Genomic DNA, 26,273 nt, shown 5'->3' with positions numbered 1-26,273 from the left:
CACAAATTGTGATGTTGCTCTTTTGGGTGGATGGGGGAGGGAAAGGAAAATGGAAGAAGTGTATATGTATATGTGTGTATGTGTTAACATTTCCTCTTTCCAAATAGGAAATCAATAAACAGTTTACAAAATAAATTCAGCACAATATATATTTTATTTATAAATATGACAATAGAGGTCAGGAGAAAAGCTAGAAGAGTTGATAGTGATTTCTTCTGGGGATTACAATTGAGGGGTGAGGAGATGTAGAGCAAGGTACTGCCATTTTTCTTATATACTCTGTAGAACTTTTTGACTTTTAAAAACGATGTACGAGAGGACTTAAAAAAGTTCATGGGGCCGGGTGTGGTGGCTCATGGCTGTAATCCCAGCACTTTGGGAGGCTGAGGCGGGTAGATCACTTGAGGTCAGGAGTTCAAGACCAGCCTGGCCAACATTGTGAAACCCTATCTCTACTAAAAATACAAAAATTAGCTGGGCATGGTAGTGGGTACCTGTAATACCAGCTACTCAGGAGGCTGAGGCAGGAGAGTCAATTAAACCCAGGAGGCGGAGGTTGCAGTGAGCCTAGATTGTATCACTGTACTCCAGCCTGGGTGACACAGTGAGAGTCCATCTCAACAACAACAAAACAACAACAAAAACAACAACAAAAAGTTCATGGAAAATGCATATTATGAAAAAAACTACGAATGGATTTTACATTTTCTTTCTACCCAGATAAACTCAATCTAACTTGTTATAATGTGTCTGAGCAGAATCCAATTTGAGGCACTAAGAAGGACAAGGTAGCAGTTTGAAAAGTGCCCCATCACAGCAATACGAATTCTGTTAATATTAAAATTGAAGCAAGAACACACATCAAATTTATGGTTGAGCTTGGTTGGAAGAATGGTGAAGTCATTGATACTTTATAAATACATTATGGGGACAATGCCCCAAAGAAATCAGCAGCTTACAAATAGATAACTCATTTTAAGAATGGATGAAACAATGTTGAATACCTTAGTGGCAGATCATCCATGTCAATTCATGAAGAAAAAATTAATTTTGTTCGTGCTTGAATTGCAGAGGACTGACAGTTAACAGCAGAAACATTTATAGCCCACACTATAGAGCTCTTACTTGGTTCAGCACACAGAGTTCTGAATGAAAAATTACAGTCGAGCAAACTTTTCACTCAATGGGTGCCCAAACTGTTGCACCCAGATTAGCTGCAGGTAAGAATAGAGCATTCAATGAAAATTTTAAACAAATGGCATTAAGATCCTGAAGCATTTCTTTGAAGAACTGTAACAGGAGATGAAACATGGCTTTACCAGTATGATTCTGAGTACAAATTACAATCAAAGCAATGGCTACTAAGAGGTGGAAGTGGTCCAGTCAAAGCAAGAGTGGATTGGTCAAGAGCAAAAGTACCAAAGAGTTTTTTGGGATGCTCAAGACATTTAGCTAGTTGACTTTCTGGAGGGCCAAAGAACAATAACATTTGCTTATGGTGAGTATTTTGAGAATGTTGGCTATAGCTTTAGCGGAAAAAAGCCCAAGGAAGCTTCACCAGCGAGTCCATCTCCATCATGGCAATGCTCCTGCTCCTCCTCTCATCAAACAAAGGCAATTTTGTGAGAGTTTTGATGGGAAATCATTAGACATCCACCTTACAGTCCTGATTTGGATTTTTCTGACTTCTTTTTGTTTCCTTAAAAAATCTGTTAAAAGGCACCCATTTTTCTTAAGTTAATAATGTAAAAAAAGACTGCATTGACATGGTTAAATTTCCAGGACCCTCGATTCTTTAGGGATGGACTATATGGCTGGTATTATGGTTTATAGAAATGTCTTGATCTTGATGGAGCTTATGTTAAAAAATAAAGTTTATATTTTTTGTTTTTATCTTTTAGTTCCATTTTCCATGAACTTTTGGAAGTCCCCTTGTATATGTGTTAATTTGATAAAAATGAAAACATTATAAAAAAGATATCATGGGGCAAATTAGGGGAAAATTATATTTTAACTAAAATATTTTTGAATTAAAGAAGGCAAGATTTTTTTTTTTTCAGGACCTCAGAGTTTTATTATTACTTAAGTCAGTCTCCCCCAGCATTTGGGGATCAGAGTTTTTTTGTTTGTTTGTTTTGAGACAGAGTCTCGCTCTGTCACCCAGGCTGGAGTGCAGTGGCACGATCTTGGCTCACTGCAACCTCCGCCCCCCGGATTCAATCAATTATTCTTCCTCAGCCTCCTGAGTGGCTGGGACTACTGGCACACATCACCACACCTGGCTAATTTTTATATTTTTAGTCAAGATGGGGTTTCACCATGTTGGCCAGGCTGGTCTTGAACTCTTCACCTCATGATCCGCCCGCCTTGGCCTCCCAAAGTGCTGGGATTACAGGCATGAGCCTCCGCGCCTGGCCTGGGGATCAGGGTTTTTAAGGACAACTTAGTGGGTAGGGGAAGCCCGTGAGCTGGGAGTGCTGATTGGTCAGGTCAGTGATGAAATCATAGGGAGTAGAAACTGTCTTCTTGTGCTGAATCAGTTGTTGGGTGGGGGCTACAGGATCAGATGAGTCAGTTTATCGATCTGGGTAGTGCCACCTGATCCATTAAGTGCAGGTCTGCAAAATATCTCAAGCACTGATCTTAGGAGCAGTTCAGGTAGGGTCAGAATCTCGTAGCCTTCAGCTGCATGACTCCTAAACTATAATTTCTAATCTCATGGCTAATTTGTTAGTCCTACAAAGTCGGTCTAGTCTCCAGGCAAGAAAGAGGCTTATTTTGGGAAAGGCCTGTTATCTTTTTTTAAACTAGAAACTAGAAACTATTCCTCCCAAAGTTAGATCAACCTATGCCCAGGAATGAACAAGGAGAGCTTGGAGGTTAGAAGCAAGATGGAGTTGGTTAGGTCAGGTCTCTTTCACTGTCTAAGGTGTAATTTTGCAATGGTGGTTTCAATCCCTGTCTTTAGGTTTTATAACTCTTAATCTTAAGGTGTTGGCTAATGAAGGTGGAAAAAGGGCAAAGACTTCTCTAACTTCTTCCTGCTGATCAGGGGCATAGTGGGGGTAGGTGTTGACTCCAAGGTGAGAGGAGTGGAACCACTTTGCAACTGTCTGATCATACTCACACAGGGCAGGCTGGGCTTCCAAGGCTTGCATGTTAAAGGTGTTAGTATTGTCATCTATAGTTTTAGTACAGCATTTAAGGGAATAGCATACTATAAGGTAAATGATGACTCTAGGATAAGGAGTGCAGTTCCCAGTTTTAAAAGTAAAAATCTGAGAGCATTAGTTTGGGAGCTTGTAGCTCACAAAGAATTTAGGATTTTGTCCAAACTGCAGAAAAAAACTCAAGAACAGCTAACAACAGGTGTACTATAGTTTTTTCTTTTGAAGCATAATTTTTCTCTCTCCAGTCTGCATTTTTATTAAAAACAAATCATGATAGAACTAATTTGTTTACAAAATGAACTTTAGTCTTATTGTAATTGGCCTGATTATTGCATACAGTACAGCAAGATTATTTTTTCACGTAGGCTTTTTAAAATTGGCTTTGGTGAACTCTGTTCCATAAGGAATCTCGGATAAGATTTTTTGAAGCCGAGCCCAGCCATGGGCTTGTACCTCAAATACCTATGAGTTGGGAAAATTCCTCTCCTCTTGAGGTCCCAGGATAACTTGGGGCTCCTAGGCCTGTTAGAAAGTGACATTCTTTACTTACCACAGGTCAGGAACCTTGTACAGTAACTGTGTGGACAGGGTATGAGGCCAGATTTCCCAAGGGGCTATTATTGGCTCTATAAGTCAACCTCGATTATTTAAAGAAAGTACGCCATTCCAGTCAAAGCCTTGGTAAAATAACCAGTTTCTCCAATTGTGTCCTGTTACAAAAGAAAACAGATTCTTATTGCACTTATGCAAATAACTGTACTGCCATAAGCTGAGAATACTCACAAATAGATTCCAAGGTAGAGAAACAAATATACTCCAAATTTTGTTCATAGGAATGTATTTTACTAGATTGTTAAAAGCTACAAATAGCTCAAAAGAAAAGTTTTCTTGGCTCTGGAAAACAAAAAGGATCAGCAATGTTTTATGCAAAAAAGTGAGAAAAAGATTACTGTGGACAGACACCCCATCATGGGGCTGCCAAACCATTTGGGAGAAAGAAGGAGGCATTGGCAATGCCTAGGATACTCACCAAACCAGACACCTGTAATGGAGTTACAGCTACAGACACTCTGCCATGGAGCTACAGATACCCTGTGAGGGGGCTCCAGTTACGGGATGTCTCACCAGGACTATTTCTGTATTACAATTAAATCCATGCACATTGGGTGGGCAGCACCCTGCCAAGAGTAGCAGAGTCAGCCCCCAGTCCAAGAGAACTAGGCAGCCACTTGGGCTGGCCTCTGGATCCATTGCCAGAGTGGGGCTACTGAACCATGGGCTGGTAGTCACAAGGGCATTCCTGGACGAGCCCCCAGATTTGTAACCATCCAGTGGGTTCACCTTGCCGCTGCGTGGACAGAATCAATTTATCATGATGGGAATTACAATAGAGAAAGAGTAATTTATGCAGAGCCTTCTGTGCAGGAGACTGGAGTTTTATTATTACTGAAATCAGTCTCCAATAGAGTTTGACTAATGAGGTACAGTGGTGTATGCTAAAACCAAGAGAGCATGCAAATGTATTTATAAAGGTCCTGTCCTCATTATCTTCATCAATAGATAAATTTTTGTAAGTCTGCCTTTCAATAATATTATATAGAAAGTGGTAGGCCAGGTGCAGTGGCTCACCCCTGTAATCCCAGCACTTTGGGAGGCTGAGCTGGGTGGATCAGTTGAGGTCGGGAGTTTGAGACCAGCCTGGCCAACATGGTGAAACCCCGTCTGTACTAAAAATACAGAAATTAGCTTGGTGTGGTGGTGTGGGCCTGTAGCCCAGCTACTCAGGAGGCTGAGGCAGGTGAATTGCCTGAACCCAGGAGGTGGAGGTCAACATTGCACCACTGCACTCCAGCCTTGGTGACAGAGTGAGACTCCATCTCAAAAAGAAGGAAAGAAAGAAAGAGAGTGGTAATTAACTTACTTTTCTGTTATTTGCTGAGAAAAAATGGGGTATAGATGTCAATCCTACAGAGAATTGTAAGTTTTAGAACATACTCATTCACTTGTTGCAATATCTTCAGGATATGGGAAGTTGGGCTTGTTTAATATCTCATATTAAATTTTCTGTGTAACCCTCTGTCTCTCTCTCTACCCCTCCTCCTCTCCTTCCCTTACCCCTGCTTGAAGCTATTATCTGTTAGTGAATTGGGTGTATGCCTAAAATCACAGTCAAAACATCTAGAAAAACTAGGATTATAACTGTAGTCTCTTAACTCACAAGAGTGTGCTTTTTTCAGTATATCAGTTGCTCAATAAAATTTGTCCCATGAATTTTTAAAAAATCATAATAAAGCAGTCTAATATAGTGGATAAATCTATCCGCTTTGGAATCAGGTTCAAATCTCAGTTCTGCAACTTACTAGCTTTGCAACTTGGGTCAAGCAGTGTATCTCTCCAAGCCTCAGTTCCCTCATATGTAATAATATGACATATTAATATCTACTTCAAAAGATTAGATGAGAAGAGTAAAGTACATGACGTGTTTGTGGGTGTGTGTATATAGATATAGCATGTATGGGATATAGTAATTTAATATTTCTATTATTCCTGTAACAATATCTTTTTTATTTTTTTGTTTTGTAGATGCGGCCATCATGGTCTCTTGCTGTGCTATTTCTTGGTCAACTGTTGATTATCAAGTAGCTTTAAGAAAATCCTTGCCTGACAAAAAGCTTCTTAATGGATTATGTCCCAAAGTCACATATCTCTTTTACAAGTTGTTTACATTATTATCGTGGATGCTGAGTGTTGTACTTCTACTATTCTTAAATGTTAAGATTGCTTTATTTCTGTTGTTATTTCTTTGGTTGTTAGGTATAACATGGGCATTTAAAAAAAACACCCAGTTTTGTACTTCTATAAGTATGGAATTCTTATATAGGGTTGTTGTTGGATTCATTCTTATCTTTACATTTTTTAATATTAAGGGACAGAATACCAAATGTCCAATGTCTTGTTATTATATTGTTAGGGTACTGGGCACTTTGGGGATATTGACTGTATTCTGGGTTTGCCCCTTCATTATTTTTAATCCAGACTATTTTATACCTATCAGTATAACTATAGTTCTTACTCTTCTTCTTGGAATTCTTTTTCTTATTGTTTATTATGGGACTTTTCACCCAAACAGAAGTGCAGAAACAAAATGTGATGAAATTGATGGAAAACCAGTTCTAAGAGAAAGTAGAATGAGATATTTCCTAATGGAATAAGCTATTCATTTATGATATATATTTTCTTATATTTTGTTTCATTGGTTAGTAAAGAAAATGTGTGTTATGTGGGTGTATTGTCTCTTATTTTTGCCACCTTTAATTTGAAATTAGTTCTGTGAAATAGGAGATACATAATAGTATTTTATTTTTAAAATTAATTTCTCATTTGGTTTTGAAGATCTTGGGTACTCAGATACCTTTCTACTGCCTGGTAGAGCTGCCATCTTGAGCCTGAAATATAAGAAATGGTCTGGTTTTCATAATGAGAAGGCTGGAATTGAGCTTCCCTCCCATTTTCCTTCCCTGTTCCTGAACTAATACTACTGTACCTGTTATGGAGGACTGCAAAGGGAAGAGAAAAGCAGAACACTTTATTATTTTTTCCTTTATTGTCTTCAGTGCATATATTTGCAGTTGGGACAGGTTGAGTAGAGGAAACGGGAAGGAAGGGAAAGAAGAAAACAAATTTTTAGCATCTGCTGTGCTTTCATCCGTGAAATCTCTAATTCAGTAGGTACAAAAGAGAATTGGTGTGCATTTAAGAGGTCTGACATTTCATTATTTACTTATTTCTTAGCTTTTCTGAATTAATGCACTCTTAACATATAATTATATTAATCCTATTTGTGCTAGAATAGTTGTATCTAAATCATATTTTAAAATTATTTTTAAAAAATTATGGTAAAAACATATAAAATTTACCATCTTAATCACTTTGAGTGTACAGTTCACCAGTGTTAACTGTATTCACCTTATGCAACAGATCTCAAGGACTTTTTCATCTTGTAAAACTAAGATTCTCTATTTATTGAACAAATCCCCATTTCCTCCTTCCCCAAGTCTCTCGCAACCACAATTATAATTTTTTGTTTCTATGAGTTTGATTACTTTAGATACCTTGTTGCTATGGTTTGAATGTGCCCCCCAAATTTCATGTGTTTGAAACTTACTCTCCAAATTTGTATGTTGATGGCATTTGGAGGTGGTAGGGACTTTGGGCAGTATTTAAGATTAGATTAGATAAGGTTATCAGGGTGGATTCCCCATGATGGGACTGGTGGTTTTATAAGAAGAAGAAGAGAGACCTGAGCTAGCACACTCTTGCCGTCACTATTTGATGCCCTCTGCCATGTTTGTGGGGTGAAGGTGAGAAAAGAAGTTAAGCTGCTTGGCAGCACTTGAGTCAGAATCTTTGAGTAATACAGAGCCAAAAGACTTTGAATCATAAAGTGAAAGTGTTCTTCGTTTGTTTCTGAAGATTTAAATGTCTATGTGTTATTATTTCCCTTCAGCCTAGATAATTTATTATAGTTTTTTGCTATAGTTTAGGTTTGTTAGTGATGAATTCTTTTTTTATCTTTTTAAATCTGAACATATCTTTATTTATCTTTCATTCTTGTAGGATATTTTTGTTGGATATAGAGTTCTGAGTTGACAGGTTTTTTCCTTCTTTTAAGTGCTTTAAAGACATCACTCCACTATTGTCTGGTCTCCATTGTTTCTGATAAAAAGTTAGTGATCATTTACATCATTATTCCCCTGTGTGTAATTTGTTGTTTTTCTCTAGCTATTCTTGAGATTTTTACCTTTAGCTGTTGGTTTGCAATTGTGACTACTGTGTTCATGTGTATAGTATTTTTTTTTCTAGTTTTTTCTTTGTATTTCTCCTACATAGGGTTCTCCAAGTTTCTTGAACCTGTAAATTTTTGTCTTCTATTATATTTAGGAAGTTTATGGCCATTATTATTCTCATACTTTTTCTGCCTCTTTATCTTGGACTCCACTTCCACATGTGTTAGACCTATTGATATTCTCCCATATATTCCTGAGGCTCTGTTCATTTTTTTCCAGTTTGTTTCTCTGTTCTTTAGATTGGATTTTTCTTCAGGTTGACATTCCCCCTATCTTCAATCTACTGTTAAGTTCATATAATGAATTTTTAACATTTTTCAGATACTGTATTTTTATGTTCTTGAAATTTCCTTGGGTTCTTTTTATGGTTTCTATTTCTTTGCTAAAATTTTATGTATTTTTATTTATCATGAGCATATTTTTCTTTATATCCTTGATGATATTTAAAATAGCTGCTTTAAAATCTGTCCACTAATTCTAATACCTGGGTCATTTTGGGATTAGTCTCCATTGATTGCCTTTTCTCTTGAGTATGGGTTACATTTTCATGTTTGCTTATATGGCTACTAATTTTGAATTGTGTCCTGGATGGTATGAATGATACATTTTAGATCCTCTTGATTATTTTTGTTCTTCAGAAGAACATTTTTTTTTTCTTTTCAGCAGGCAGTAACTTGAACTTTAAACTCTGAACTCTAAACAATCTTTATTTAACTTTCAGTGAGCTGCATAGAGTCTTCTCCTTATATGCATAGTTCAAGGTCAGCCTAAAATTTGGGCAGAATTAATATATGAAGTGAGACTTCCTTTCTGTTGGTTCTATTTTTCTCCTAGATTTTCCACCTCATTTTTCAGCAGTTGTGGTCACCACATACTCTGTTCTCTGGGCCTTAAAACCACTAAAACTGTAGGTTTTTAAATTTGGATTTTGTGTAGTTGGTGTGCTGAGTGGGGTCTGCTCTCACTCAGTGCCATTCCTTCTTCCAGATGTCGACGTCTCTCCAGTGTCTGCTTGCTTTTTTTTTGCTGTCAAGTGCTTTGAGGTAATTGTCAGTATTTTGTCCAGAGTTCATAGTGGTTATTTGTGAGATGATTTGTGCAGTAAGAGATATACCCACCTTCTTATTAATCTATAACATTTTCAGTAATCTTTCTGTAATATTTGCCAATCTTTCTGCCAGCACTTTGGGAGGCTGAGGCAGGTGGATTACCTGACGTCAGGAGTTCAAGACCACTCTGGTCAACATGGTGAAACCCCATCTCTACTAAAAATACAAAAATTAGCTAGGTGTGTTAGCAGGCGCCTCTAATCCCAGCTACTTTGGAGGCTGAGGAAAGAGAATCACTCAAACTCGGGAGGCAGAAGCTGCAGCGAGCCGAGATCATGCCATTGCACTCCAGCCTGGGCAACAGAGCATGACTTCGCCTCAAAAAAAAAAAATCTTTCTGTAGTATTTACTTAGACAAGATGTGTAAAGCTTTTTAAGTTTAACATTTAGTCCTTTCTCATCCCTACTTATGACCCTGATAAAAACTGCAATATAGATATTATTATCATCACTACCCTTTAACTGGGAGAACCAAGGTTCATAGAGTTTAAGTAATTTGCCAAAGTCCACACAGATCAAATCTCAGGCTTTTTCACCTCAAACCCAGTTTATTTTTTGTGAAACCATGCTATCTTTATCTGATGAATAGGTTATCTACAGCTATGCTAAGTTATGCATGATTTAAAAATTATTATTTTTGTGATAGAGTCTTGCTCTGTCACCCAGGCTGGAGTGCAGTGGTGCGATCGTGGCTCACCACAACCTCTACCTCCTGGGTTTGCATGATTCTTGTGCCTCAGCCACCCAGGTAGCTGGGACTACAGGTATGCACCACCATGCCTGGCTAATTTTTGTATTTTTAGTAGAGACGGGGTTTCACCAGTTAGCCATGGTTTTGCCATGTTGGCCAGGCTGATCTTAAACTCTTGGCCTCAAGTGATCTGCCTGTCTCGGCTGCCCAAAGTGCTGGGATTACAGGCATGAGTTACCATGCCAGCCTAAATGATTTATTTGCCTATGACATAGTTTTTTAAAAAGTCTAGCCTAAATATTTTTCAGCTTTAGCTCAAGGTAGAGCTGGAATTATGTCACTGTTAGCTTGAATAATCCAATTAACAATGTATGTAATGGGAAAAAGGGTAGGAAATAATATATTATACATCTACTAAGGAGCTTGAATGCTAAGTGTCCCACACAAACATAGATTGAGGATTCATTCCATCCAACAAACATTTTCTTACTGGTTTTATAGCCAAGAAATAAATGGGAAGATCCTGGTCAGATGTTTTGGCTAAATAGTAAGCTTTTAAAATGAACTTTTAGTATAGAATGAACTTAATTAATTTTATCCTCTTATGTTCTATATGGTTCAGTCATGGCTTTATAACACTTTTAAATTTCCGCAACTAAATTTTGAGCTTTTTCTAGATTATTATGTGCATATAAAAGTCCTTTTGAAATTTAAAAAAGAAAAATAATTATGAGCAATACTTTCATAAAAGAGCACTCATATGCACCTACATACATTCACATCTTCAAATATGAATACTCTCCTCATAGACTAGTGGTTCTCAATCTTTAGTGTGCATCAGAATCACCTGGAGTGCTTATTGAAAGACATCGCTGGCCCCTATCCCGAGTTTCTTTTTAGTAGGCATTAGGTAGGGCTTGAGATTTGCATGTTTAAAAAAGTTCCCGGATGTTGCTGATGCTGCTGTTCTCCCCTCCCTTTGAGAATCCCGGTTGACTTTTCAAGGCTATCAGTTAATAACTAGTTTCAAAACAGCCACTAGAGGGCAATGGAACCACAGAGAAATTGGACGTGGTGCTTGATTTGTTCCCTGGTTTATGGGATCAACTATGTATTGCTACAAGCCAGGAGAACACCAAAGCCAAACATTAATTTCTTGCACAATATCTTGATGCTCCTTTCCGGTTGTAAATCTTGTCCTTGTGATTGTGGGGGTCAGAGATATATAATGCATCTCTAACTCTGGCTGATGCCCCACTTAATGATTACAATAAATTCAAAGTTGGACTTTTCTAGGTGAGCATTGGCACATATAGATAGTAGTCTTTGGGGTTAACATGAACATTTTTGGTTTCCCAAAGAGGCTATATTTTGATATTAGATCTAGTTTGTTACAGAGATGATTATGTAGTTAAATGGTATCCTTCATTTTAAGATTTGTGCCTTTTATTTTGTGAAAGTGGGACTTAAGTACTTTTTAAAAATGTTAAACAGTATATAATAAATATATAATTATATGTTACATACAGTAAAATAAACAGCATATAGTATATAATTATATTCCATAAAGAATATGATTATACATTCATATCTTCAAATATGAATACTATGCTTCTCATAGACTAGTGGTTCTCATCCCTTAGTGTGCATAAGAATCACCTGAAGTGCTTATTGAAGCAGAATAAAGAATATAGAATATAAAGAATATAATTATATATAATATAAAATATAATTATATATAAAACAAAGTAAACGATATTGTAAATATATGATATATACAAATATATAATGTATAAAATATATGAAATATATATTATAATTATATTCTTCATGGAATATAAAGATCACAGAGTATAGGGAATTTGCAGTTTCTTTCTTTTAGATATATTGCTTTGATGGTAGGAAAGGACTAGAGGAAAATGAAAACATGTAGTTTGCAGGAATGTTATATTTTCTTTTTGCCTAGACTGGTACAGAACTTGAAAATTTCTTTGCTGCTGTTGCTGCACTTTAAAAATTCTGTCTTGATAGTGCTATGGTTTGAATGTTTGTCTTCTCCAAAACTCATGCTTAAACTTAATCCCCAATGTGGCAGTATTGATAGGTGGGGCCTTTTTTTTTTTTCAGATTCAGGAGTATATGTGCAGATTTGTTACATTGGTATATTGTGTGATGCTGAGGTTTTAGCGTCTATTGATCCCATTGTCTAAGTAGTAAACATAGTACATGATGGGTAAATTTTCAACCCTTGCCCTCCTCCCTCTCTTCTCCCTTTTGGAATCCCCAGTGTTTATTGTTCCCATCTCTGTGTCCATGTGTACCCATTGTTTAGCTCCCACTTATAAGTGAGAACATGTGGTTTTCTGTTTCTGTGTTAATTTGTTTACGATAATGGCCTCCAGCTATCCAAGGTTCTGCAGAGGACATGATTTTGTTCTTATTTATGGCTTTATAGTATTCTGTGGTATATATTTACCACATTTTCTTTATTCAGCCCACCATTGATAAACACCTGGGTTGATGCCATGTCTTTGTTATTGTGAATAGTGCTGAGATAAACATGAGTGCAGGTGACTTTTTGGTAGAATGGTTTATTTTCCTTTGGATATATACCCAGTAATGGTATTGCTGGGTTGAATGGTAATTCTATTTTTAGTTCTTTGAGAAATCTCCAAACTGCTTTCCACAGGGGATTGGGTCATGAATGCATTGCCTCATGAATGAATTTATCCATTCATAGATTAGTGGATTAATAGGTTAATACATTAATGGATTATCATGGGAGTGGTACTGGTGGCTTTTTAAGAAGTAGAAGAGAGACCTGTGCTAGCATAGTCAGCCCCCTTGCTATGGGATGCCCTGTGTGGCCTTGAGACTCTGCAGAGAGTTCCCACCATCAAGAAGGGTCTCACCAGATGTAGTCCCTTGACCTTGGACTTCCCAGCCTCCTGAACTGTAAGAAATAAATTTGTTTCTTTATAAATTACCCAGTTTCAGGTATTCTGTTACAATCAACAGAAAACAGATTAAGATAGGTAGAGTCTTAGATACCTTTCTGAGTAGTGTTAATTCTTGGCTTGAGGCAACAATTACTTTTAATTGCAATGTAGAAATTTTTATTTGAAGTCCAAAGACTGGACTTTGATTCCTAGACTTGACATTATTTTTTGGATGACACTGATGAGTCATTTAAGACCCAGTTGCTGCATATGTAAAATAAGAATTACATATTTAATAATAATAATGTCTTCATGGACTATTGTGAAAAATCAGTGAGATACTCTATGTAATGTTGTTTTGTAGACTGTTACTATCCCCTGAAATTTTCTGTTTTTGATATTCTTTCACCAAGACAGTATTTTTTGAACTTGATTTTGATGTTGTTATTATAGCTTTGTAAAATTACTTCCACATGTACGAGATAGCAATAATCATACAAAAAAATTTAGAATTATATTAATGACAGTGGCAGCTCATCTGGAATGGCCACTGTGAAGAAGTGGGTTGCAGCGGGGGAGGTGTGGCTGGGGCTGCCCTGTTCTGCAGAGCCAGCAGGAGCAGGAGCAGGAGCAGGTGGGAGCCCTGCCCCCTACCAAGTCAGTGGGAGACCTGTCCTCCTGGGCGCAGCTGTAGCTGTCCAGCTGCAGCTCTAGACCTGGGCATCCCTGCACTCGCAGGGGCCCAGGAAGCCCCGTTCCCCCTACAGGCTTGGAAGTGCCTGCTCCTGCTTTCTAGTCTCTCCCTGCTCCTGGCACCTTCTCTGGTGTGGAGCAAAGTTGTAGCCAAGCCTGGGTGCTGTTGTGACCTTGCTGGGTGTGTGTGCACTCAGAGAGGCACTAACATGCCAACCCCCTGCAACCTTGGCTTCCTCTAGACTTTGGGTGCTGACAAGCGTGGGAGGGAGGCTGGTGGGGGCTGAGGGTGGCTCTGTGCAGGTCTGCAGGTGCCCCTTGGCACGAGGAGCCTGGGCGCTGTGGACGGCATGTTGATGGTGGCAGGAGGCAGACAGGTTCCTGGTGGAAAAGGGAAGGTTCCCAGTGAAGCCCCACCTTCTAGCCTGGAGGCCAGGCTGTCAGTTCTGGGTAGAATCCACTGCCCAGATGAGAACTTATGGCGCTTTTTCCAGGCTTGCCCATGGCTGCCCATGGACCAATCAGCATGCACTTCCTCCATTCTGAGCCCACAAAAACCCCGGACTCAGCCAGACGCACACAGGCATTGGGACTACAAGCTCTGGAGAGGAGGTACCTACTTCAGGTCTCCTCAACTCTTCAGGATGACCTGCCTGCATAAAGGAGCTACCCACCATAGGTCTCCTCTCTGCTGAGAGCTGTACACTTACCTGGACAACCTGCCTGTGGAAAGGTGCTACCCACCATGGGTCTCCTCTCTGCTGAGAGCTGGACATTCTTCAGGATGACCTGCCTACAGAAAGTAGCTACCCAAAGGAGTGACCCACTTCAGGTTTCCTGAGAGTTGTTCTGTTGCTCAATGAAGATCTTCTCTGCATTGCTCACCCTCCAGTTGTTTGTGTACCTCACTCTTCCTGGATGTGGGACAAGAGCTTGGGGCCTGCTGAGTGGTGGGACTGAAAGAGCTGTAATACAAACGGGGCTGAAACATGCTCCATGCCTGCCACATTGTGGGTGACGAGAAGGAGAGAAGAGCTGTGGCCCTTCTGGGAGTCCAGACCTCAGGGCTCCCCAAGCTAGCGCTGTGACACACTGTAACACTGTCTTTGGAGTTCTGTGGTTACTTGTGCCTCCAAGCTTTCAGGTGCCACCAAATTCCCTTTGTTTAGATGTTGGTGCCTGCAGCAGAAGCCACTTGTGGTACATTTGGTCCAGCCACGGCCTCACATGGAGCCGGCATCTGTGCCAGTGCCTGGAGCTGCCCCCCTGCTGCAGCTGGCACTCCTGGCTGTGCACAGTGGCTGGACCCATGCTTGCTCACTCACACACCTTTCACCACTCCGTGCCTGGTTCACCCTTGGCAGGCATGGCATTCAGGCCAGTAGTGCGAGTTGAGCGCAGCCTGCCAGGCCATTTGGGTGGAATGAACCCAGCAGGTGCAAGCAAACCCCAAGCAGAGGCATCGCTGGCCACAGATGTTTCTGGCTGTTGACAGACCAGCCACCCTAGGGTATCACTGTAACTATATGACAAATAGGTTAAATCCTTTTGCATATAACATCTTAGTTTTTCATTAGACTATTGCGTGTTGTGTTTATTCCTGATATTTAGAAAATATAATCTACTGAGACTGTTAAATACAAGTAGTGATTAGATCAGGAATAAGTCTTAAATTGCAAATTATTTTCTGGGATTTGGAAGTATGTATAAATGCGTGTGTGTGTGTGGTGTGTGTATGCATGAATGCACTTATGTACGTGGTAGGATTTCATCAAATATTTATTGATAAATATTATTTCTCTTATTTTTTTCTGGACTATAGAGCCTCTTTAGCTATGGTTGCTTTAAGGTTAAACAATGATTTTATTTATAGTTTTGTGTCTGGTAGTGTGTCTTGCTAACTAGAATATGAGGTCATATAGATTAGGGATTGCATTTCTGTGTTGCTCTGTGAACTTTGCATAGAATTTCTAGGGGTTTCTATTAGCAGCAGAATACTGTTACTTCTTCTGAGCTCCTAGAGAAGTGAATGGAGTATATTTTTTTCCTTAGGAAAATCATCTGATTCCACTTTGGGAGCAATAAGTCAATCCATCAGCATGTGCTTTGGAGGGCTGTCTATGTATTCAGTAATGTTCTGGGATAAGTCTTAATAAATATCTGTTAAATAACTGATTGGTTACCACTCCAGAGGAGTGATTTAGGTTTTCTTGGTATCTGTAGATGTACAGCTTTTTAAAAAATTGCAGGTAAAATAACTTGTTTTCATTCTCCAAGGATATGAAGATTGCCACTGGAGTCTGCTCTTCCTTTTAGAAAACAGCTTTCTTGATATATAATTCATACAGTTCAACTGTTTAAAGTATAAAATTCAATGGTTTTTAGCCTAGTCATTAAAATAGACTAAAACCATTAAACTTTTCTAATCTTTAACTATCACCACAATTAACTTTAGAACATTTTCATCACCTACAAAAATAAACTCTTACTTTTATCCTTTCTGTGATGGTTAATTTTATGTGTCAATTTGACTGGGCCATGTTGCCCAGGTAGGTGGTCAAAAATGTTGTACTGGATATTTCTGTGTAGATGTTTTTGGATGAGATTAATATTTAAACGAATGGACTTGGAGCAAAACATATTGCCCTCCGTAGTGTGGTTGGGCCTCATCTACTCAGATGAACACGTGAATAGAACAGATGACTTATCTGCCTCAAGCAAGAGAGAATTCTGGCCTTCAGACTTGAACTGCAGTATTGGCTCATGCTATGTATAGCTTGCTGGCCAACCCTGCTGATTTTGGGCTTGCCAGCCTCCATAATTGTGATAGTTATTTTTGAGACGGAGTCTCACTCTGTCACCCAGGCTGGAGTGCAGTGGCGCAATTCGGCTCACTGCAACCTCCGCCTCCCGGTGGTTTAAGGGATTCTCCTGCCTCAGCCTCCCAAGTAGCTGGGATTACAGGCACCTGCCACCATGGCTGGCTAATTTTTGTATTTTTAATAGAGATGAGGTTTCACCATGTTGGCCAGGCTGTCTTGACCTCCTGACCTCAAGTGATCTACCCGACTCAGCCTCCCAAATTTCTGGGATTACAGGTATGAGCCACTGTGCCCAGCCTGTGATAGTTAATTTTAGCTGTCAACTTGACTGAGTAAAGGGATACCCAGATACCTGGTAAAGCATTATTTCTGGGTGTGGTTGTGAGGCTACTTCTTGAAGAGATTGATGTTTGAATCAGTGGACTAAGTAAGGAAGATGTACCCTCACCCAATATGGGTAGGTACCAAACGATCATTTGAGGGCCTGGATGGAACAAAAAGGCAGAGGAAAGGTGATTTGCCATTTCTTCTGGAGCTGAGACATCTATCTTTTCCTGCCCTTGGACACCAGAACTTCAAGTTCTCTGGCCTTTGGACTCTGAGAGTTGTAACAAAACCTCCACACTTGCTCTGTCACCCCATATTCTGAGGTCTTTGGGCTCGAAGTAAAAGTTGTACCATCAGTTTCCCTTGTTCTCACACCTTTGAACTTGGACTGAGCTATGCCACCAGCTTCCTTGGTTTTCCAGTTTGCAGACATAATATTGTGGGACTTCTCAGCTTCCATAATCACATGAACCAATTTCCATAATAAAGCCTGTCTCATGTATCTCTCTTTATATCCTGTTGGTTCTGTTTCTTTGGAGAACCCTGACTAATAAATTGTGTAAGCCAATTCCTTGAAGCAAATCTCTCTATATATTCATCCAATTGATTTTTTGTCTTTGGAGAACCATGATTAATACAACTCTCGCTCCTCCACCCCATTTTCCCTCTCACTGATTCTGGTCCTAAGCAACCACAATCTGCCTTCTGTTTATAGATTTCCCTATTCTGGACTTTCATATGAATGGAATCATATAGGATGTGGTCTTTTGCGACTGGCTTCTTTGAAACATAACATTTAAAAATTTTGATGAAGTCTGTTTTAATCTGTTTTCTGTTGTTGTACCTGAATACCCAAGTCTTGGTAATTTGTAAGGAAAGAAATTTGGAAATTTGTAATGTAAAGGAAAGAAAATCTTATGATTTTAGAGGCTGGGTGGTTCAAGATTGGCCACATCTGGTTGGCTTCTGGTGAGGGCCTCATGATGCATCATAACATGGCAGATAAGTGGAAGGGGAAGTGGGCATGTGCAGAGACCGAACACATGCGGCAGCCTCACTTTACAATCCACTCTCGTGGTAACTAATCCAGTCCTGTGAGAGTGAGAATTTACCCCTAAAAGGCATTAATCCCCCTTAATGACCTAATCACCTCTTAAAGGCACAAGCTCCCAACATAGCTACAATGAGGACCATGCCTCCACATGAGTTTTGGTGGGGACAAACCATAGCAAAGTCCAATTTATCAGTTTTTTTCTTGTGCTGCTCAAGATTTTGGTTTCATATTCAAAAAGGTCATAAAGATTTTCTCCTATGTTTTCTTCTAAGACTTTTATAATATATGCATTATATTTACATTTACATCTTTGATCTATTTGGAGTTGATTTGAGTGTGAGATAAGTGTTTATTCTTTATTCCTTTGCCTATGCCTTTCCAGTTACCCCAGTACCATTTGTTGAAAAGACTATTCTTTATTCATTGACTAGTCTTGGCACCCTTATTGAAAATCAGTTGACCTTAGATATATGGATTTATTTCTGGCTTTTCAATTCTGTTTGACTACTCTCTATATATATTCTTTTGTCAGTACTACACTGTTTTGATTACTGTTGCTTCATAGTAAGTTTTGAAATTGGGAAGTGTGATTCCTCAGTTTATTATTCATTTTCAGCATTATTTTAAATGTCCAGAGTCCCTTGCAATTTCATATGAATTTTAGAATCAGCTTGTCACTTTCTACATAGAAATTAGCTAGGATTCTAATAGGGCTTGCATTGAATCTATGGATCATTTTGGGGAATATTGCCATTTAAGCAGTGTTGGATATTTTGGTCCATGAACATGAGATGTTTTTTCCATTTATTTAGATGTTTTGTTTCTTTCAACAATGTTTTTATAGATTTCAGAGTATAAGTTTTGTACTTCTGTTAAATTTATTCCTAAGTGTTATATTCTTTTTGATGCTACTGTGAATAGAATTGTTTTCTTAATTTCATTTTTGGATTGCTCATTGCAAATGTATAGACATACTATTGATTTTTGTATATGAATCTTGAAGTCTTGCTGAACTTATTCACTAGCTCCAATAGTTTTTTGGGCTACTTTAAGATTTCTATTTGTAAGATCCTGTCATCTGCAAATAGAGATCATTTGCCTCCTCTTCCAATTGGATACCTTTTATTTATTTTCCTTGTTTAATGCCATGGCTAGAACCTCAGTACAATGTGGAATAGAAGTGGTGAGGGTGGATATCCCTGTCTTGTGGCTTATCTTAAGGGGAAGCATCCAGTCTTGTACCACTAAGTATGATGTTAACTGTGGATATTTATAGATGCTCTTTATTAGGTTGAGGAAATTTCTTCCTATTCCTATTTATTGAATGTTTTTATCATGAAAGGGTAATGGATTTTTTTTCAAATTCTTTTTCTGTGTCTATTGAGATAATCATGTGATTTTTGTTTTTTAGCTTACTTATATGACCTATTACATTATTTGAATTTTGGATGTTTAACTTTGAATTCTTGGTGAAATCTCATTTGGTTATGAATTTTCTCATTTCTCCTCTCCTTCTGATACTCCCTTTATGTGCATGTTCGTGCATTTAATGGTGTCCCATATTTCTGTGAGGGTCTGTTTATTTTTTCCTCATCATTTTTTTTCTCTCTGTTCCTTTGCTTGCATAATCTCTGTCAATTTATCTTCCACTTTGCAAGTTCTTTTTTCTTTCGGTTCAAACATCCTGTTCAGACCTTCTAGCAAATAAATTATTTCAGTTATTACACTTTTCAACTCCAGAATTTTGATTTGGTTCCTTTTTTAAAAAATTTCTATTTATTGCTATTCTCTATTTGGTATAATATTGTCAATATATCTTTCTTCTTTAATCATGTATGTATGTATGTATTTATTTATGACAGAGTCTTGCTCTGTCACCCAGGCTGGCGTGTGGTGCCGCGATCTTGGCTCACTGCAACCTCTGCCTCTGGGTTCAAGTGATTCTCCTGCCTTAGCCTCCCCAAGTAGCTGGGACTATAGGCGCATGCCACCACGCCTGGCTAATTTTTGTATTTTTAGTAGAGACAGGATTTCGCCATGTTGGCCAGGCTGGTCTCGAACTCCTTACCTCAGGTGATCCCCACCTCAACCTCCCAAAGTGCTGGGATTACAGGCGTGAGCCACTGTGCCCGGCTGCTTTCCTTTATTTCTATAATGGCTACTTTGAACTATTTTTCTGTTAAATCTGACATCTGGTTGTTTTGACAGGAAATTTATGTTGTCTGCTCTCCCACTTCCCAGAGAATGGATCTTACTTTCCTGCTTCTTTGCTTGCCTCATAATTTTTTGTTGGTAACTATTTTTGATAGTATAGCTACTCTGGGCACTACCCTGGGACTGGTTATTGTTATTTTCTTATTTGTTTAGTGATTGGCTAGATTATTATAGTAAAGTCTCTCCCCTGTTTTATCTGCTATTGACCCCTACCCCTACGTTGTTAAGCCTCTGATGTTGTTCCTTAGGGAGGCACAGCTTTGAGTATGCCCACAGTTAGCTTGGGATGACGGCAGCACCAGTAAGTCTCTCTCTCACTCTTTCCTTGATGACACTTAGCTGTTAAACTCCAATAATTGCCAGACTATTGGTCTATTGTTTGTAATAACACCTGGAATATAAGTTTCTCAATACACTAGTCCCATCAAATTGTGGTTCTTTGGACAGAAAAGTTCCTGAGGTCAATGTATAATATTTGTTTTGATGTTGACAGGGCTCATTCTGGCCCCCTTATTCCCCAGTTCTTTCTTGCAAACTAGCTGTCTTTATAGTTTAGGCACCCATTTAATAATAACTTTTAAAAAAATATGGGATTACCCAGATAATGTGGAATCAGAGATGCTCTGGAAGACCCAGGTCCCAGTTCAGTTCTTTCTAAACATTGTCCTGTGATACAATGGCAACATTTTTGTCGTTCACAAATAACACCTGTATTTAGACATTGCTCTTTTAAGTCAGTCTTGATGACATAATTTCTTTTGTTTAAGATTAAAGTAGTTCAATAGCTAGCATTTTAAATTGGCACTCACTGTCTGTTTATATTATCATCAACAGTGAAGCAGCAGGCATGGGCAGTGAAGTTACAGAGTAATAGCAAAGCTCTCCTTATATGGCCTTACCATACTGGCCCTTTACATGGAGCTGCCTGGTTGGTTTAGAGGCAATCTCTAATTTGCTGGCCTGTGTTACTTGTGACAGTTTAGGATGAATTATGCAGAGGTCTACCTATTGTTCTGACAGGGAGGGATCCTTCAAGAAAATTTCCCACTCTAAGATATATTATGCAAATGACTATTTTAGTTAAAAGCCTTGTTCCCTTTCTTTTTCATGGCTGGTAGTGCCTGGACTATACAGGGACTTTCTTTTTTTTTTTTTTTTTTCAATGCCCTTTTCTTTTTTTCCTTACATTAAATACATCGGTAAATCAGCAGTCGCATTCTGTTACCACGATTGTTATGTTGGGAGAGGAAGAAAGGCAAATGCTTTCTTAGAAGCAAAACAAAAACAAAAAACCACAGCACCACCCCTTAAAAAAACTGACCAGAAGAAAAAAATGAGCTGGGAAATAAAAACAAAAAAAAACAAAAAAAACACTAAGATCCCCAAGCCCAACAGAGCTCAAAGGAAGGCATAAGAGGTGGTGGGAAATAGAGGGAAGGCAGCCTATAGGCCCAGAAGCTAAGGCCAAATCCTGTTCCTATGGGGGTTGGGGAGGGAGAAGTCTGGGGAAGTGGTTTCCCAGCCCCAAGACAATGAAACATCTTCACTCCTGCTCCAAGGGGAAAAGCTGCACAGAGAAAGAACTTCATTTCTAGGAGACTTTAGAAAGCCATCCTCGTTCTTCCACTTGTAAAAAGGATGCACTGGGTGCTTTGGGGGGCCAGTGGCTTCTGGGAAAGGAAGGGGGAAATGTGTGTGTTTCAGGGCCATGGGAACTAAGGCTGCCCCTGGAAAAGGAAGGGAATTGAGGCCTAAGTGGAAGAACCTAAGCTGGGTCCTTCAGAATCTCAGCTTCATAGATTTCTCAGCTGTTCTGGGATAGAAGGCAGTCTGCAAGCCAAAAGGGCAGGAAGGTTCCAATCCTAGGTCACTGTGATCTTCCCTTTCTTTCTTTCTTTCCCAAAACTCCAGGCTGGAACAAGGAACTTAAAGTTCTCTTTTGCCTTGATGGCTTCTCAGAGACATCTTAAAACACCTGATGAGGGATATGAAGGGAGACTAGAGATTTAGAAAGGACCCAGGTCCTCTGATAATATGAGCCAGTTGTAAATGTCGGTCATTCCCTGTCCACAGGAACAGGTGGTATGATATGAGGGCACCACAGGAGGCCTCTGTGGTACTAGCCCCTATTGGTACATGGATTAAACCACTGGTTGCATGATGGGGAGGGATGGGGGGATTAAGGATGGAGGGACTAAATTCAAGATATTAACAAAGGAGCAAAGAAACAGGGCCTGATGGGAGGCAGAGGATAGAACAGACTGTACAGTGGGAATAAAGATCATACCTATTTACAAGGAAGTAGAAAAGACATGGTAATGGGTATCAAATTGAGTGTGAAACCTGGGAAAGGATAGAAAACTCCTCCCTTTTGCCTGACCTCCTTTTTACTCCCCTACCTTGGCCTGTGCTATCCTGAGACACTCCCCAATTGCTCAGTTAATTCTCCAGGAAAGGCAAACCTATACTCAACAGCTAGCTTGGCAAGAATATAGATTAAGAATTAGAGTTGGAGGAAGCTAACAGTGGAGATAGGACTTGAGTAGCTGCCACTGGTAGTTTTATCTATAACCTCTCCTCAAACCTCGTATTAACCTCAGATTTCATTGAATTAAAAAGAAGGTAGGAGGGCAAGTAAATCAATCAAAACTTCCATAAAACAAGTACCCCAACTGAACTACCATCAAGTAAAGTGCAAACTGCAGGGGTATACGGTGGCTGGGGCTGAGGCCATCTAAAGGCCAGAGGGGAAAAAATACATATGTACAAATCAGAGGATGGGTACTAGAAACTGTCCCTCCTCCAATCAGACCACAGCAGAGCCAAAGATGCAGGCAACCAGTGAAGATTCTTTGGAAGACTCTGGGGTCCAGTCCCCACGATAGGGGAAACACTACCTAAGAGGCTGCGTGAGGGGAAACCGGGCCTTTGAAGAGTTACAGAGCCACAGATGACACTGCACCTCCACCTCTGCCCAGTTGGCTTACAAGGCACCTCCTGCCTGGGGCCTGAGAGCTTGCCTCCCCATTCTCACCTTTACCTAGGAACACCCTCCACAAGGCCAACTCATGGATACCGCAATGTTTTCAAATATGAGAAACTCCAACCAAATAAAAACAAAAAGGAAATGTTTCCTTACTCCCTCCTTCTCTGAGCTTTATTCTCCCCCAGGGCCCTTAATGTAAATGAGCTGGAAACCTCCTTCCTCAGCTCCTGGGTTCACCACTTTCCGCATCCTGGGGAGAGGAGAAAAGAGGCTCAAGAACAGGGATTGACCAAAAGCAGAAGGGGAAGGGACAGGAGTCAGAAGTGTTTTCTGAAAAAATGGGAAGGAACACTAGGGAGGAGGAGAAAAGATAAGTAAGTCGCTGTCTTATACCTATAATACAAAGTGAAGAAAGTTTGTTTTGGAAGGTAAGTCCTGGGGGGAGTTGACCCCCAAGCCCCAGAGTAGGGGGTAGGAGGCCAGTGGCAACAGCTGCCTGGTGTTGGTTGCTGAAGTGTTAAAAAGTGCCGTGACGGAGCTGTCAGGAGGCAGCCCTTGGGAGCCAGGGCTCGGTGTGCTGTTACCGTAGGGGTTGTGTGCTGAGGGGTAGGGATGGAGGTTATTTTTTTAGCTCTTGTGCTAGCTCCGTACTTGTTTGCTGCTGGCCACCCCCTCAGTTGCTACAACACTGGCTCTTGTTCTGTGGGACTGTTCATGGAGATCCACACCCCGGCTTCGGCCTGCTGCACCTCCCAGATTCTGGGGTTCACTCTTTGGCAACTTCTTAGCTATTGCCAGAAAGAGATCATTCATGTTCGTAGCCGTTTTGGCTGCAGTCTCCATGAACAATAAGCTGTTGTCATCTGCATATGCCTGGGCCTCTTCATACTCCACCATACGCTTGTTGGCCAGGTCAGCTTTGTTCCCTGCCAGGGCAATAACGATGCTAGGACTGGCCTGTCGCTGTAGTTCCTTCACCCATGTCTTTGCTCGGGCAAAGGTTTCCTGATTAGTAATGTTGTAAACCACGATTGCAGCTTGGGCACCCCTGTAGTACATGGGGGCTAAGCTCCTGCCCAGCTGTGTCCCAGATCTCAAACTTGACTGTTGTGTCATCTAGACAAACGGACTGGGTGAGGAAGGCCGCTCCAGTGGTGCTCTCCTGGTACTCATGGAACTGCCCTTTGACAAAACGTAATACCAGGCTTGACTTTGCCACTGCAGATTCTCCCAGCAGGACCAATTTGAACTGGCAAATTTTGCTGGCCTGGGGTTGCCCGTTGGGCCTAGCCGTGCTTCTGCTAGTCATGGCCAGATTATCAGAGTTGGAAAGGGTAGAGGGAGGGGGATGCTGTAAAAGGGGGAGGGGGATGCTGTAAAAGGGGGAGGGGGAAGAGGAGGGGATTTCCAGGCTTCAACACTCCTGGGGCTCCGTCTCCCCTGTTGGCCCCAAGCCTGTGTCTATACAGGGACTTTCAAAAGTCTTCAGAGTAAAAAGTCTTTCCAGTTTTTCGTCAAAAATGGGTTTGGTGTTTTGCTAGAATTTTCTTGCCAAATGTTTTCTATTTGGTAGAAAAGAATGCAAGCTTTTAATCATGGAATTTTTTAAAACAGCTCAGGCCCATGCAATATGCAACTGGATGTGCATTGGGCCAGGTACATTAGGTATTCTTAATAGGACTCACTTTTCAGGAAATAATAGTTATTTTAAAAAGGGGGTGGAGAGAAAGGAAGGGAAGAAAAGGAAGAAAAAAGAGGAATAATTTTTCTAAGGATATAGTTTAGTTACTGCATGCAGATGATTTTCCTCCTTTTTATTGTGAGATAGGTTTGGAAATAATCTGTCTGACAGATCATGCATCATGTTTGACCTTGTCATTTTAATACAACAGTAAATAGAAAACAAATGTTTTTTTTTCTTTGATGGTATGGTTATGACATCTTGCAGAAGTATTTTCAGTAGGTTAAATTAAAGATAATAAGCTATTTCTTCTTGTTTTGACTATTGTCATTGTGTAGGAGAGGGACTGCATTCCATGGACTTGTTTTAATTACCCTATTGGTATTTGCCATGACATCTGGTGGCATTGGTGAGCTCACCTGATGGACCACAAAGAACTCTGATTTATGAACCCATAACTGGGGTTCCAATAAACATTTGTCAAAATAATGTATTAGTTCAAACCAAAGCCTTTTTTATTTATTCATATAAAAGAGCACTTAACTTTCAACAAAGAATTGCCTATCATCAAAAACACTCTATAAATGAATCAAATTTATGAAGACATGGTTCTAGAGGGTGATTGCTTAAAGACTACAGCTTATTTTAACCCTTTGGAGGATTTAGTGTTCTAACTTGTCTGTTTTGACCACATTCTTTATATTTTTGTTTTCAAATAATGTATATTTTAATATTCACATGTGAAGTTACTTGTTACAGAATGAATCTAATGACCTTTAAAAATATTTATTCAGTTATCAAATTAGCGTATCTTCAGCAGTCATCATTCTATAGCTATTTCAAATTCTGTTAGGACAACATATTTTTTTACCCATTATTCAGTTTACTCGTAAGTAAGAATAAAACATACAGTGTTCTCAAACTACTTTGTAAAGTGCTAAGGCTACTGATAAGGGAATTGTAGTCCACCTTTATTTTTAATATTCAGCTATTTTACCTATTTGCTCATTAACTGATTAGCATTGGTTTCTTTTGTGGTTAAATAAGATAGGTAATTTATACAGTATGTACACCTTAGAGTCTTCACACTTGTAGAGCGAGTTATTACACAGCAGTTTGTGAGACATTATTTTAATATTTAGTAGTCACTATGCCTTTTTTATTGGGGTAAAATATATGCAACATAAAACTTACTATTTTAACAATTTTTGAAGGGTTTTGCTATGTTTCCCAGGCTAGCCTCAAATGATCCTCCTGCCACACAGCCTTCCCCGTAGCTGGGAGTGCAGGCAGGTGCCACTAAGCCTGGCCTATTTTAGCCATTTTTATGTGTATAATTCAAGTACATTCACAATTATACAACCATCACCACTATCATTTCCTGAGCTTAAAAAAAAATTATTTTAAGTTCAGGGGCACATGTGCACGATGTGCAGGTTTGTTACATAGGTAAATGTGTGTCATGGGGGCTTGTTGTACAGATTATTTAATCACCCAGGTATTAAGCCCAGTATCCATTGGTTATTTTTCCTGATCCTCTTCTTCCACTCACCCTCTGCCTTCTGGTAGGCCCAGTGTGCATTGTTCCCCCTATGTGTCCATGTGTTCTCATCATTTAGCTCCCACTTACATGTGAGAACATGCAGTATTTGGTTTTCTGTTGCTGTGTTACTTTGCTAAGGATAATGGCCTCTAGCTCTATCCATGTTTCTGCAAAAGACATGATCTTATTCTTTTCTG

General features: G+C 39.6%; 1 protein-coding gene and 1 pseudogene across 2 annotated transcripts in view; one reads left to right on the top strand and one right to left on the bottom strand.

Moving 5' to 3' along the window:
• Positions 1–6,449, top strand: part of XKR9 (XK related 9) — a 58,782-nt gene extending 52,333 nt beyond the window's left edge. For both annotated transcript variants that reach the window (XM_058444192.1, XM_032759591.2), the window contains exon 3: positions 5,754–6,449. In XM_058444192.1, coding sequence (XP_058300175.1) covers positions 5,754–6,382 — 629 coding nt within the window. In that variant the 3' untranslated portion in view covers positions 6,383–6,449. The remainder of the gene's footprint in view (positions 1–5,753) is intronic.
• A 17,076-nt stretch (positions 6,450–23,525) lies between these two features.
• LOC116813198 (ras-related protein Rab-5B-like) lies at positions 23,526–24,221 on the bottom strand (annotated as a pseudogene).
• Between the last annotated feature and the right edge of the window lie 2,052 nt (positions 24,222–26,273).

Source organism: Hylobates moloch, unplaced genomic scaffold, assembly GCF_009828535.3.
Source record: "Hylobates moloch isolate HMO894 unplaced genomic scaffold, HMol_V3 SCAFFOLD_9, whole genome shotgun sequence".
Lineage (NCBI taxonomy): Eukaryota > Metazoa > Chordata > Mammalia > Primates > Hylobatidae > Hylobates > Hylobates moloch.
The sequence above is the reverse complement of the archived record's forward strand: the minus strand, read 5'-3'. Positions and strand labels throughout refer to the sequence as shown.